Source organism: Hippoglossus hippoglossus, chromosome 2 (genome assembly GCF_009819705.1).
Source record: "Hippoglossus hippoglossus isolate fHipHip1 chromosome 2, fHipHip1.pri, whole genome shotgun sequence".
In the NCBI taxonomy this organism is placed as follows: domain Eukaryota; kingdom Metazoa; phylum Chordata; class Actinopteri; order Pleuronectiformes; family Pleuronectidae; genus Hippoglossus; species Hippoglossus hippoglossus.
Window position 1 is genome coordinate 9,799,818 of NC_047152.1, and position 14,280 is coordinate 9,814,097.

General features: G+C 47.2%; 1 protein-coding gene across 6 annotated transcripts in view; it reads right to left on the reverse strand.

Annotated features, from left to right (window-relative positions):
- The window catches only part of LOC117773855 (nck-associated protein 5-like), a 105,616-nt gene that overhangs the window by 84,315 nt on the left and 7,021 nt on the right, over nucleotides 1-14,280 (reverse strand). For 3 of the 6 annotated variants that reach the window (XM_034605645.1, XM_034605654.1, XM_034605617.1), the window contains exon 1: nucleotides 3,859-4,032. In XM_034605645.1, coding sequence (XP_034461536.1) covers nucleotides 3,859-3,930 — 72 coding nt within the window. In that variant the 5' untranslated portion in view covers nucleotides 3,931-4,032. Of the gene's footprint in view, nucleotides 1-3,858; nucleotides 4,033-11,777; nucleotides 11,904-14,103; nucleotides 14,201-14,280 lie in introns of those variants that run through there. The other 3 variants (XM_034605626.1, XM_034605634.1, XM_034605676.1) reach the window with 2 other exon arrangements.

Below are 14,280 nucleotides of genomic sequence, written 5' to 3' on the forward strand. Positions count from 1 at the left end.
ACGCAAACACACACTGATGATGATGCAAACAGGCGCACACGTATGTAGCACATGTATTTGCGTACACATGAGCAAACACTGGTAGTGTGTTAAAGACCACACGGATGAACTATACATAAGAAGGGTGTGTAGCACGCAGATAGTTCACATGCACGTACTGGAGATCTGACGATGACGTGGAAAATAGACCGTTGAGTTACTTTCATGATCATGTGTCTCTATCACAGGGTCTGTTATTCAACGGGAGGATGAGGAGCTGCTGCCGAGTAAAGGCCTTGACGTCAGTAGTGTGTCAGTGGTTCAGCTCCGCGCAGTTCAAAGGTATCTGTGCAGTTTGTTGTGCGACGCTCGGCCTCTTCTGGAGGTGATACGATCAGGGCCGTTACAACAGGAACGGCAAACAACGGGCCCTGAAAACTGCAGATCCACAGCAAGGATCATAGTTTGGTTTGGATGAAGACTACAACATGTTCTGTGGTGTTGTTTTAGTGGATTTTGTGGTTCGTCGCAATTAATCAAGTTGTATTGTTCATGTAATATTGAGTAATAAAGGAGGAAAAGGTTTCTCGTAAATGACTCACGCTACCGAAACTCATCGACTCTTCCAAAGAAATTAGGCAACAGCATTTTTCACGACAACTGGCTTCCTGTGACAAGTCACGGTATTGATTCATCAGATAATCATGTATCTGTGCGTGTGTGCGTTTGTGTTTGTGCCAGAAACAACAACCTGACATATTCCCATAGATTTACGAGCAGCAGAACAGGGATGAGCTTTGTGAAAGACGGACGAACCAGATCATTCACCTGCTCTTCATTAGATCCCGTGATTAGCTCATTGTGTCCGTGTCGCTATGTGTCAGCCGTCTGTGTGTTCGTCAGCGTCTTTCTCATTAGTGGAAAAACCACACACGCCAAAACCAACACCGCGCTCCAGACAACTTTTTCCACCATCAACCTGACCTTGATATCAGTACGTTTGTGTGTCTGTTTTGTGCGGTATAGCCGTTGTTGTGGTGGCGTCGGTGGAGGGAGGGTAATGTATGCAAAGCTCTGAAGCTGAATTTCGGCTGTTGAAAGCCAATAAGGCGCTATCAAAATGAGGGCAGAGTTAATTAATCATCTCTGCTTCCTTTTCACAGCCCTCCCGCGACTGTCCCGGGGGCTCGTGAGAGTGTGTTCTTCGGTGTGTGTGTGCGTGAGAGACAGACAGAGAAGCAGGAGGGTGGTGCAGGTTGCAGCTGGGGGATATTAGCATAAAGTAATGTGAGCCAGCAGACTGCTGAGCTCCTGTAAGCCCGGGTGCAAACCTCTCAGGGAAAAACAGGAAACCAACTGACACCTGCTTCATTCACTGACCACGGAGAGAGAGACAGGAGGGTAGACACAACAACAACTACAGTATCCTTATTATTAAACCATCAGTGTTCTCATGCAGTATATAATGTATTTTAATGAGCAGACAAGAGCAATGTGCAGGAAGTGACAAACTACCACCCACAGCTTCTAAGTCTCCAATCAGCCAAACTGAGTGTCTTTGGACTGAGGGACGAAGCCGGAGAAAACCCACGCAGACATAGGTGCAAACACAGGAAGAACCCTGGCTGAAACGGGATTCAAACCATTAACAATACACCACAGTGCCATCCTTCAAGGCCCCACCGTCCCCTTAGACACGATTAAGCTGCACCAAATTGCACACGCAGTAAACACGCCTGATTTTCTTCATCAAGATCCATGAATTATTCCCTGGGAAATTAGGGAAAATGTCAAAAGAACATCCCTATAAAAATTTCCTGGATCCGCCCCCAGACTTTAATTAGTTTTTCTTTGGCTCTTGTCTCATCCTTCCACCAAGTTTCATGGAAATCTGTTCAGTGGCTTTTTGCGTAATCCTGCTGACACACATACAAACAGACGGGTGGAAACATAACCTCGTGGTGGTGGGAGTGAAAGACTGAAACATGTGAAACCACCTGTGTGCTTTTCTTAAGAAGATATTTGCAGACACGAGCAGAGACCTTGGCTCTTTATTTTATTTTTCATATTTTACTATGGCCGTCGGGAGGTTGAGAAGGCCTTTGTTTTGGCAGCGCTTGCCCGGCCGACTGAGGGCCGATAAAGAAAAAGCACTCCTGGACTCGGAAGGTGCTTCTCATGCCAAGCAGAACACAAAACGTCCACTTTCGCTTGTGGCTCCAGTGCACGCACCTCTTTCATTCAGCTCGCACTGAAAAGCAATGTTTACAGGGAAGAGACTCGTTGTTTGAACTGAAGCTTTGGGAGCTGCCAGAGTTGCAGGAATATGATGGACGGAGGAGAACATCCCCCATAATGCTCGGGGAAAAAGAAGTAAAGATGTGTTTTTGCTGCGCAGAAGTCTTTCAGGCTGGAAAAAGGCTCAGTGGGTCAGTGTGTGAGTGTGTGTGTGTGTGTGTGTGTGAGGTTTGGGGTTGTTCGGGGGGGATTTCTTAACCGAGCACGGGGACTGATCTGGGCACGAGGAGGAGCGAGGGAGTGAAATAGGATGGAAAAATGCAATCATGCATCCCGGGCCTCTCCAGCTCCTCGTTGTGTGTTTCTCCCTCCTCCTCCTCCTCCTCCTCGACGAGCCATTAGTCACTATCCGGCTCCTGTTAATGTAATTAGATAAAGGATATATGGAGTCTCGGAGCTCGGCGGAGACATTTGTCTGCATAATTGTGTCCGTGCGGTGGCCGAGGCAGAGAACCCCTGGATCTCCCCGAAACACCTCCGGCTCCATAATTCAGAAGAAGAGGGAGAGAAGCATGAAGATAGAGATGAAAAGGGGGGGAAATCATCGCTGAAATATTCCATTTTCCTTTTTTTTTATCTTGTGATATGTCTCCAGAGGAGAACAAATCACTTTCTGTCTTAAAGTCTCGCGCCAACAAATAAAAACTAACCCAAAAACCAGAAGAGAAGTCGTGGATCAAACGCTGGCGCACCAAAGCGTGCACAGACCTATGGGATATTTTTAGATCTGGCTGTTGCCACATGTTCCAATGTTTTCACCTCCCCCCCAGTCATAAAGCACATACTGTACATCATGGAAGTCCTATAATAATAAGTCAAATCTCACAATCAAACTCAAGCATTCTGGGTAAATTCGCAGACGACAGGCAGGTCCCCAGATTCTGATCGGAAACATGAAACAAGCTCAAATCTCGCATGTAATTAGTTGCAGTCGCAGCTTGTCGGCTACTGACCTACATATGGAACACGGTAGGATCACACACTCTGGAAACTACACACACACACACACATACACAAACTAACATTCCTATACACGTGAGAGGCATTGACATGTTCGGTGACAGCTCCAAAAGCAGAGCCGGGCCTCTGAAAAACCATTATTTACCCTGTAGATTTGTTTTTTGACAACGAAATGTGAAAAAACTGTGAAAAAAGCACAAGGTGATGTATTAAATTTCTTGATTTGGGCAAGAAACAATAAAAAAACAAACTACTGTATATTTTAGAAGCTGGAGGCTGCAAAAAAATAATATAAAAGCATGAGATAAGTATGACAACACATTGCATATTCCACATAACCACAGATATAGAGATGCATGCAACTAAAAAGTGCAAACGCTGCAAACACACAATTGGTTCCTCACTTTCCCTTCCACATCCACCACCTGCACCTCTAACCCTGGGCAGTTCCTGTCTCCAGTCTGGGGCACAGGCGACGCACTGGTGGTGGATTTGGGGCGGACTGGAGGGCAGGATGTTAGCCTGATTACCGCCCAGTCAGACCCACTTCCAGCTCCACGCAGCCTGTCCCAGATACCTCCTCCACAGATGCAGGGCAGGAAGGTGCGGACCCAGACTCACCGCCAGCAGCTCCAGCAGGGGAAGGTTTCGAATCCTCCCGCACACGACGCCGTGGTCCACGAACTGGCTCATCCTGCGTCCCACTCTTCCTCCTCTGTTTGTCTTCCTCTTCTTCCGCTTCGTTCCCCACTTCTGCCCTAACCGCCTTGCTGCGTCTCAGCTGCTGCCTGCCACTGTGTGCATGTGTGTGTTTCCACTTGGCTTTGTTGTGTGTGTGTGTGTGTGTGTGTGTGTGTGTTGGCGTGATGATGCAGCAGGCAGCCGTGCAGCCTCGTCTGAATTCTCCTCTCTGCTCAGCCAGGCCACCTCAGCTCTTGTCAATATTTAAACAGCGAGTCAAGTCAGATTAAATCACCTGGGCATGACCACTTTTCGGTTTCCCGCTCAGCGGAGTGTGTGTTTGTGTGTGTTGTTATTGTTTTTCTGTGTTTGTGTGTGAGGTTTGTATTCGTGCATCAGTGCAAAGACATAAAACATTAACAAGACAGAAGAGGGAGACGATTCAGACTCCACGTTATCCGCTTGAAACTCACACTGAGTCGCATCTGCACAGTCCTCCTCACTATCACTGTCACTGCTGCTGCTGCTGCTGCTGCTGCTGCTGTCGCTCACACAGTCAGACTTCCACAGCGATGTAAAGAAAAGACTTGGCAGCAGGAAGTGTGCGTGCGTGTTCGTGCAGCAGAATCAAAACTCCTTGACATTTGCCTCGGGAGTATTTTTCTGTCTCATGGTGAGCGCAGCGAGTCAGGTCGAAGTCAAGCACGCTCTGCGACTCGGGCAGGAAAAGAGAGGGATCTCCAAGCAGCTGCTCTGTGCTGCTCTATACATGATTTGATGACGGATAGAAGAGGGACCAGGCGTTTCCATACATCTCACTTTAAGGTGCTCGTGTTTCTTTCGACAATTTCCTGACAATAAAGGTCAGGTCATTTGAGCAGAACAGCAGAACAGCTAGTGAATGATGCAGAGAAGAAAAAGATCATGTGAAGAAACTCAAGTGCTGTTCCCAAGCTAATGAATCAGAGCTCACCACCGACTGCAAACACACACATCTTGAGGGAGACGCAGAGAATGAGCTGTGAACCTCAGATTGCACGTTGTGTTGCGTTCACATTGGTGCGGTCCAGGACGCTGCACAATAGATAATGACAGTTCTCGGCTTCAGGATGGAAAAACCAGGCGAAGCAGCTCTTGGAGACGCTGTCACATTTCTGCTTAAAATATCCACTGAAATCAATTTTTGTTTATTTTTCGTCGACGTGGATTGTTTCGCTTGTTTTCTGACCAGGCAGAAATTATTCTGGGGTGGATGGTTCCCAAACAATAGCTGTGTACGGAAAACTTTGTGCATTTATAAAGAATAAACGAAGTGAGGTTAAGCAAAAGCCTGTAAATATAGAACATACTAAAATGTTTCCATCTTTAGAGTAAATGGTTGGAACATTTCAATTCTTATTTGAGCTTTTACAAGAGCATTATGATAATTTGCTCCTAAAATATCCACCAACATCAGCATCTTAAGTTTTTAAGCTGACAGACATGTCATGAAGTCGCCAAAATGAAGGTGGAACTCACTTATGGTGCAGCATTAAAGGTTTTATGATGAATTCAGCATGAAACTTATCCTCGAGTGGGAATTCTCTGCTCCCACTGACCTATTTAAGCCCGTGGCGTCCTCCTCAAACGCTGTTTACAAACCCGTCAGTCGGCAGAACGCTCGCCAAGCCTCGCTGAGGAATTTATGACGACGCACAGCGGTCGGGCCACGTGGAGCGGGCTGAGGTGATGCAGGTGTTAAGATCAGCGCCCTGCCTGGAATACATTCCTCCCACTGACTAAGTGATTTCCATCAAAGCAGGTTCCGCCCGCTCCTTCATTAAATAGATAATTACTTTGAAATCTATTGTGTGGTTTTCACATTCATGAGTGACTGGACTGAAGCTAATGCCCCCAGTCAGCCGTGCATCAAACCTATTTAAAGCAGTTAACCAGTCCGTGCAGAGATCATAACGACCATTCTATCACACGTCTATGATATAAAGATTTTCATAATGCATCTTTTGGCAATTCAGGGACGCTTCATTCGTCAGTGAGGAGGCATCGTGACACTAATGCCCACATAATGATTTAGGTCTGGGGTGGACGGAAAATTGAATTAGAGTATTTGGGGAAAACATCTTTAGCAAATGAGACCATTTGTCAAAGCTTTAATTAGAATAATGGTAAGATAATATAAATATAATAAATCAAGGGCATTTATTACCTCTGCCAAAGGAGGAGGTTATGTTTCCACCCCTGTCTGTTTGTTTGTTTGTTTCTCTGCATGATTACAATAAAACCTCTGACAAATCACCATGAAACATGGTGCAAAGATGCGGAAGCGCTGAGGGAAGAAGCCATTAAAGTTTGGGCCTTCAATCATTAAATCATTCGTCAAGTTAGAAACTATTTGTCAATTATACACCACTGAAATTCCTCCTCGGTTGCATCAATGTTTGTGAGAATGTGCTGACAATTAAATCCAGGTCGTAACCCCCCGCCCCCCCCCCCCCCCAACCCTTTTAGTTTGAACCCATAACCCTTTAAAAGCAGGGAGGTCACCAGGTGCGAGGAAGCGCCCCTCCTCTGTGAACACCTGGTCGGATCTCACCGCACACGCCCGTCCAGCGCAGCCTGCGTCGGGTGAGACTATCACCTGGAAGTCTCGTATTTTGAATCTCACAGTCTCCTCAGGCACGCACATGTGTGGTAACAAGCCCTATATAAGTATTCGGGAAAATACTCAAACACATGCCAATGCGTGTGCGCACACATCCACATATTCACGCACATGCTGGCACGCACTCTGCCTTCATCTATCAACCTGGATCAAAACAAACAAGCGGGGCCTCAGCACTTATGTGGAGGCGTATATGATGTTAGTTTTATATACCCAGCGGTCCGAGCTAATGCAGAAACATGTAAATATTTTCCCCCGGACTCGGCAGGAAGAGAATTCCGGGTCATTACGTCACTTCCCGGGACCACCGAGCGACACAGAGTCCTGGACAAGTGGAATGAGAAGTTAGGATCGATGCCAAGAAGAGCAAAACACTCGTCTTCTGTCCTGCATCGTTACTGACGCAGGAGGCGTTCAGACGAAGTTTCAAGCTGAAGATACACGATGACTGTAGTTACTAAAAATGCACCTGGGGCCGTGGTTACACGAGTAATGGTTGAAGGAGAAATTCGGCTTATATGTTTATTATGGAGACAAGTCTTCACAGACATATGGCTAATAACCAAAAACGAAAATTATAAGTAAAATACAGAAAACATGTGCCTTCATGTCTACATTTTAGCGAGCTTCTACAAAATACTGACATATTATTAATCTACTGTGTGTCTTTGCTTTAACACCGACATCAGCATCAGTAAACACAACAACAATCCTTGTTCCCCCACATTTGCAGCTCGTCTCGGAGAAACACCGAGCATGAAAGAGCTTCCTCACATCCCAGCTGAGCGTCTGGCTCCTCGCCTGATGAGGAGGATCACAGGGCGCCCTCTGTGCAAGAAGAAAAGGCAGGACACGCTCGCCACCGCACCACCTTCTGCCTCTCGCGCCCACGCCCGGTCCCTGCCAGGAGGCCACGGAGCGAGCCCGTCCCGCCCCAGCTGCAAGGTGAGGAGGTGGGCTTCCCTTCGCTGACAGATGCAGCCCCTCCTCTTCCTGCCGCTCCCCCTGGTCTTAATCTGCACGTCCAATCCTGTTAGCCACCCTCTGCCAGTTTCGCCTCGTTCACGCTCGAACCTGCAGTGCCAGTGTGGCATCCAGAGCTGGAGCCTCGACTGCACACGATAAACAAACATCCCTCGGTGGAGACGGAGTTTCCATGGCAGGTGGACGGGGTGAACGCCCTGGGATGAGAACTACTCACCACTGGGTTTGGATCTCGTTTCATGTTTCCCAGCTGAGACAGGCCTCCATTTCAACCCAGCAAGTGCATGAACTATTCATATAATGTGCCATAAAATAATAATAATAATAATGAGAAAAGAGTGTTCCTTCGTAGTAATCCTTATAAACGTGACTTCACATATTTGAAATTTAACCCAAACCATTTATATTTGGTGTGGATGTAACATTTAGTCGCAAGATTTGTTCATTTCCATTTTCTAGCGTTAAATTTGGATGTTTCACTACAGATAAATAAAACATACAAAGCAACAGCAGCTGGTTTACTCCTAATATTCTTTGTTTTAATCAAAAGAGGTTACCGTGATGCATGGAGCTAATTTTCATCTGCAGTCTTCATAGTTTTTAATTGGTGCAAATCTTTAATCTTAGCTTTGCATGGTTATAAAACTTTTCCAGTTCAGTTTAAGATGCTGTTTATTATCTTCACCTGTTTGAGGAAACACTGTCTCTTTGTGCCGCCGCTAAAGAAACATGACCTTTAAGTTTTATGCCCTATAAATTAATACATCACCACTTCAATGGGTTTTTTGTTTTTGATCATGAATCACAGTCACAAGAAAACGACATTTACAGCTTCTTCTGGGAAAAGTGTGCCCATGTGATGCGATCACACTGTCTCCTGCAGCTTTGTGTGTAAAACGGATATAATCAAAGCTTTATTCCAAATCAAATACGCATTGTGTCGTCTCCCTCCGAGCTGAACAACAACTAATTTATTCAGCGGCTTGTGTGCCTCTCTTTAATCGGGACAAACCTCCAGAGTAAATGTGAGGACACGCTGGTGGAGGTACCAGCGGCCTCTCACAAGCTCTCTGTGTTCTCTGGTGCCAGCCTCTTTTGAGGGAAACCACAAGGTGCATGGAGATTGGGGTGACAACGCATGTGACTCCCGCCGCTATCAACTTTGATCTCCATCGTGATTGGAAGAAGAGATTGTCTGTAATTGGCGCATAAAGGATGGTTTCATTGGACGAGGGGCAAATGGACGTCCAATTATAAGAGCTGGCACGGGGCCCCGGGTGAGAGGGGGCACACCCGAGTAAAGAGCCTCCTCTATCAGTTTGGATCTGACCCAGAAGCTTTGCTTTTTACTCGCCGACTGATTATTAAAGTGTCTCTGATTAAGCGACCTGGTATAAACCCTCTGACACACAAGATAACAGCGTTTTACAACATCACCCAAATGCAATTTTTATGTTTCAGAGCCGCCATTACTCAGCCACGCGACATACATGCAACTTGTGACATGAGTCAGAGATTTCACGCACATTAGCCCACATCAGCACGTCAGTGGCATCCAACAGAGACGGTTCACATGCCAGGCTGAGAGTGAGCAGGTCAGCTAGAACGCTCGGTAGCACCGGCGGCAAATCTCTCGCTTCACTCACCTGAAATAAATCTCAAAACTCTGCAAAGGCCAGAAAACCCATTTCTGACACCACGTTGTGCAGACGGCTGATCGAGGAAATGAGAGAAGCGTGTAACTCCACAACACGTGATGGTGACATCTATAAAATATCATATAATTGCTCTAATAAAAACACAGGCGAGGTATTAACCGGGGTACTGCCAAATCCTAGTTACTGGGAGGTTGGAAAAACAGACGAGTGGCTCAAATCAAAACAGCCTCGACAATTATTAAACCAATTTTACAAGCGGATGGAGGCCGCTCAGTCTTATCCACAGCGTGTGGTTGGTTATGAGGGAAGCTGCAGGCTTTCAGACTGGAGTCTCTGGAAAAGCCAAGGTTGTAATTGCTCCTCGCTGGGCTCGTGACAGAGGAGACGGTTCCCATGAGACAAGGAGGATAAAAAATGCCACTTCTCCCAAGTCCAAGAGTTTGCTGGGTTCCCACACCCCGTGGCCCCGTGGCTACCCACGCGGTGAGCCCAGGTATGTGTGGTATGTCACCTGCACACTGAGGGAGCTGTCAGAGACCTGGCCGGAGGCTGGTACACCCCTGCTGAGAAACTTTCATTGAAACGCCGGGGATGAAGTGTGAGAGAAAAGGAGGGAGGAGGAGGCGGCGCAGAGAGGAATCTAAATCTTTTTATGTAACTGGCTCCCACCCAAATCGTCCAATCAGCCTCAGAAGCACACTCAACGCCAGTAACTCAAGAATCGAGCTGACACAGTGAGTGAGCACTGGGCGAGCACTCGTCCCCGGCCTGGAATACACATGGCGTGAGAACGGGGCCCGCGCTGAGGACGGCATTGTCACCGGATTTCTACTGTACAATTACACTCAATTAGTTTGAGCCGCTCAGTAATAATATCAAACTTCTCCGTTTGCCTGCCTGGCGACGTGGGAGCCAATCAGATTAGCCAGAGTGTTTCTTCCCATCCAGCAACAGGGTTTACTCCCCTGCTCGGTTTTACGACCCCTCTCTGTAATGGGCTGTGGGGGGAGAAGAGAAGAGGAAACACAATCCTGCCAAACTTACTCCGTGTGGGCTTCTACCGTCTCATTCATTTGCACTTCAATTTAGCAGAAACTCATTTGTCTGTTCTGAGGCTGGTTTCTGGGACGAGTTTATCGTCTCACTTTTGCCAGAGGAACAAGTTGCAGTCTGATACGACAGCGTGGCAGCGAATCAGCTCATAAAAACACCATGAGGAGGAGGAGGAGGTTTGACAAAAGCCAGGGGGATTTAGCTAAACCCAAATACTTTGGAGATAAACAGGAAAGCACGACCACATGCTGCTCATTCAACACAACTCACAACTATGCAGCAGGCGTAAAATCGCTAATGTGGAGCATTTGATTATTAACGTCCCCTGCAGAGCGTTTTCAATTTGGCCTTTTGTTATCAATTATCTCTGAGCGTGATTGCACCGATGCGCACGTTCTAAATGTTGGCGAGAGGAAGAGCGTGGGGAGGAAATAAGGACACGCGCTCAGTGATGTAAGGATCCTTGAGGTGACACTCGGTCAGACTGGGAGATATTTCATCTGAGAGAACGGTCACCGTGTCAGATTGGACCATTAGCGACCTGCCGAGAAACAAGGCGAACTACAGGTTGCTTCCAAACCCAATCCCAAGTTTGTGTGATGTTACTGGGAAACAAGAACGTAAAGAAACGTGGCGTCAACTCCCCTTGGCTCTAAACTAATTCATTATATAACTACATTAATTGTTTTCACCCATTTGTGATCTATTCTTATGCGTCTGAATGAGATTCTTCGCACACTCCTCGTCTACAAATCTGTTATTTTCCAGCGTTCTTTCCACTTTTGCGGGTATTTACCTCTGTAGTGTTTTGAAGTGAACTCCTGTGATAGCCTCTGCTGCACAGGACAGACCCCTGACAGAGCGTCTGCGGTGACCTAGTTAAAGCTGGCTGGCAGCAGCTAGCAGCAGCTCGCAGCCCGTCCACGGCCATCGGGCTCACCGTGCACATCCCTGCATGACGAAGAGAGTCTCATCCGCGGGCGGGCGAGCATCAAATGATAAAAATAAATAGAGGCACAGAATCAGCCCAGCAACACAGCACGTTATGTAATGCAAATGGTGCCCCAGTTACTCAGACGCGCTGCGGTTTGTGCCGCTACCCTCGGCCCTCGCTGCGCACAACCTGATCCAGATTACAGCGTCCAACTCAACCTATTTCCCGTCACAGGAGAGGAGCGCCGTGATGAAACGCATCAATAAATTGTGACAACGCTGACCGAGCATCCACGCACACATAAATGTACACAAGAGCCAATTACTTATGTGAATGGGGCCTGTGGCTTTGAGCAGCTTTAACACACCCAGGAAAATTCCCTTAAACCTCGCCTGCATACATTCAGGAAGCATATGCCGACTCGATGCATTATACATGTGTGAGGTGGTCGTCCAGACTGACATTCAAGCTCCGCGTTCACCAAATTACCCGCAGACGATTGATAGAAGCTTTGTATGAGGCTGGGCCGTGTAATCCACCCAAAGAAGAGCAGACATAAATATTTTACCTGCTCCTCAGCTGACATATGGTATTTTGACTCCAGTTTTTCATGCTGGTGTGAAGTGAAAGTCTGTCAAGCGTCTCCCCGGTGGACGAATCGTCATCTGAAGGAGCCGCGAAACACAGGGAATCCCTAAGATGTGTGAAAATGACAAAACAAGGAAGATGATTTTGCGTGAAATCTTGCTTGAGCAGAAGTATCACAGAGGGGTGACGTGTCTGCAGACGTGCCTCCGCTTCACGTCGATTAAGACGACTGATCGCAGGTGAAAAGTGAAAAGCAGAGCGGGGACGCTCATGCCTGTCGTCTGACGGAATGTCAGAAACCAGAGCTAGTGTGTTTTCTCAGATGCCTGAAAAAATAAATGTATCTGAGGCTCATATCCTTCCAGGAAGAGGAGTGTTTACAGGACAGTGGGTTTATCTGTGCCAGGGCCAGCGGGGCCACGAGGGCCATCGACATCATGTCCCACATCGGAGACGAGGGGGCGGGGGACGCAGGCTGGTGTAGAGACAAAGTTAAACTCAGTGGCCTCAAACTCAAAGGCTCATTTGACCACAGACACTGATGGTATTATTCCGAATAAGGCATTACTCTGACAATGAAAAATGAATCCGTTTTGACAGGGAATCTGTTTTTCCTGACACCAAAAAGACAAATTTCATCTTCAACTTCAGAGTTAAACCAAACCAATGAGCACTCTCCATGCGATGGAATCAAATCTGCACACTGCCACCAGATCCATGCTGGACCTTTACCAAAACCGCTCTGGGCGTCCTCATGTCCCACTATTAAAACAGCCCAGCGCCCGTATGCTCCCGCTGCCCCGAGTGAGAATAAATCATTAGAGAAGGAGCGAGTGCAGAGGAAGAGGGAAAAGATTAAACAAGACGAAGAGGCTGTGAGGAGTGAAGAGGAGGAGAAAGTGCACAAGAGAGGAGAGAAAAAACGCTGCATGCATGGATAGTTGAGTGGACAAATGTGAGCATGTTGAATCATAAACCCATATCACAAATATGACCTAGTTTGAGTCTCACAGTGAATCAGGTCGCCGTGTTTCCAATTACAGCAATTAAAGCTGCAGCGTATCTCGCATCAACTGAGAGCTGATAACGTTCGGGAAAAAGTCTTAATGACTCACACAGGCACCAGAGGAGAAAAACCTCGATCAGCGTGTGATCGTCTGCCGCCGAGCTGAAGTTAAACATTCACAAAGATAAACCGCTGTGAATAAATTATCAGCGAGGGAGCGTCTGGTCTCGCCGGGAGGATTCAAGTGTGTCACTGCTCCTTCCGCATTCACTTTCATGTCGCTGTTAGAGCAGGAAGTGATCGGCAGGCTTGTCCCGAATCCCACAAGAAAAATCAACAGCGAGATTAAATGTTGATGTTCTGTCAGTTACAAGTGAGGAACGATTACGATTTAATTTCTCGGTCTGTGGTTCATCAATTTTCCTACATTTCCCAGGATGCCTTTCTGGGATCCAGTGGGGAGATATGGTATCTTTGACATCTGGATCAGAGGAGGAAATATGAGCATCCATTAAAGCCTCATAGTCAGTAACGTGTACAACTCTAGAAATATACGAAAACCTCTAAACGCATTTCCTCGTATCAAAACGCTGTTTCATCGTGATTCCCTGTTTCCTGTGCAGTGACCGTACGGTACCATGCACCTGGGGGGTGCGGATCGGTGCAGGCGGGGGTGTATTAAGCCTCTTTACTCCCGAGCAGACACAACACTCCAGCCACTGTATGGCTGCACTTGACATTTCAAAGAGGCACTTGCGAGCAGATTCACCTTCAGTTAACCCTGAGCAAAAACAAGTTTCCACTCCTGTGATTCCTGAGAGCGGCGCAGCGTGGAGATAAGCCTGTCAATCACAGGCGGCTACTGTGTTTCACAAAGGAAGTGAACGACAGGGGGGGGGGGCTGTTTCTCCTCTCTCTGCCTTTGACCCCTGGATGTGTCTGTATACGTCTGTGGAGTCAACACTTGAATCTGAACAGTTTTCTTTACAGTCTGATTGATAGAAGAGAAAAGCCACCTGCAGAACCTTGAACAGAACAAGGGAACTCTGGGAAATGAAGTCCAAACAAACCACAGCCATGACAGCAGAGTCCAAAAGACAACACCATTAAAAAGGTTAAAGATGCAGTGGAAAACCTCATTTGAAAGTAGAAATGTGTTTCCTGCGAAAGTCTGTTATGATTTCCGTCATTTTTAAGATGCAGGAAACTTCAAATTTCAAGCGAGAACATTCCAACCATGTGTGTTTCCTGTTAAAATGACCAGTCTAACAAACAGTGTGAGTGCAGAGGGGTGACTTACCGTCAGGCCGCTGTCAAGAGACAATCTCTTTAACTGCTCCCTGCTCTCCAGGTGTCTGTTCATGGTGCCCTGCAGCGATCCACACACCTGGGAGGCCCTGGAGGGAGGAGAGGAGGAAAGGGGGAGGAGTGCAGCACAAAGGGAGAGAGGGAGAAAGTCAACAAGGGACGAGCTGAA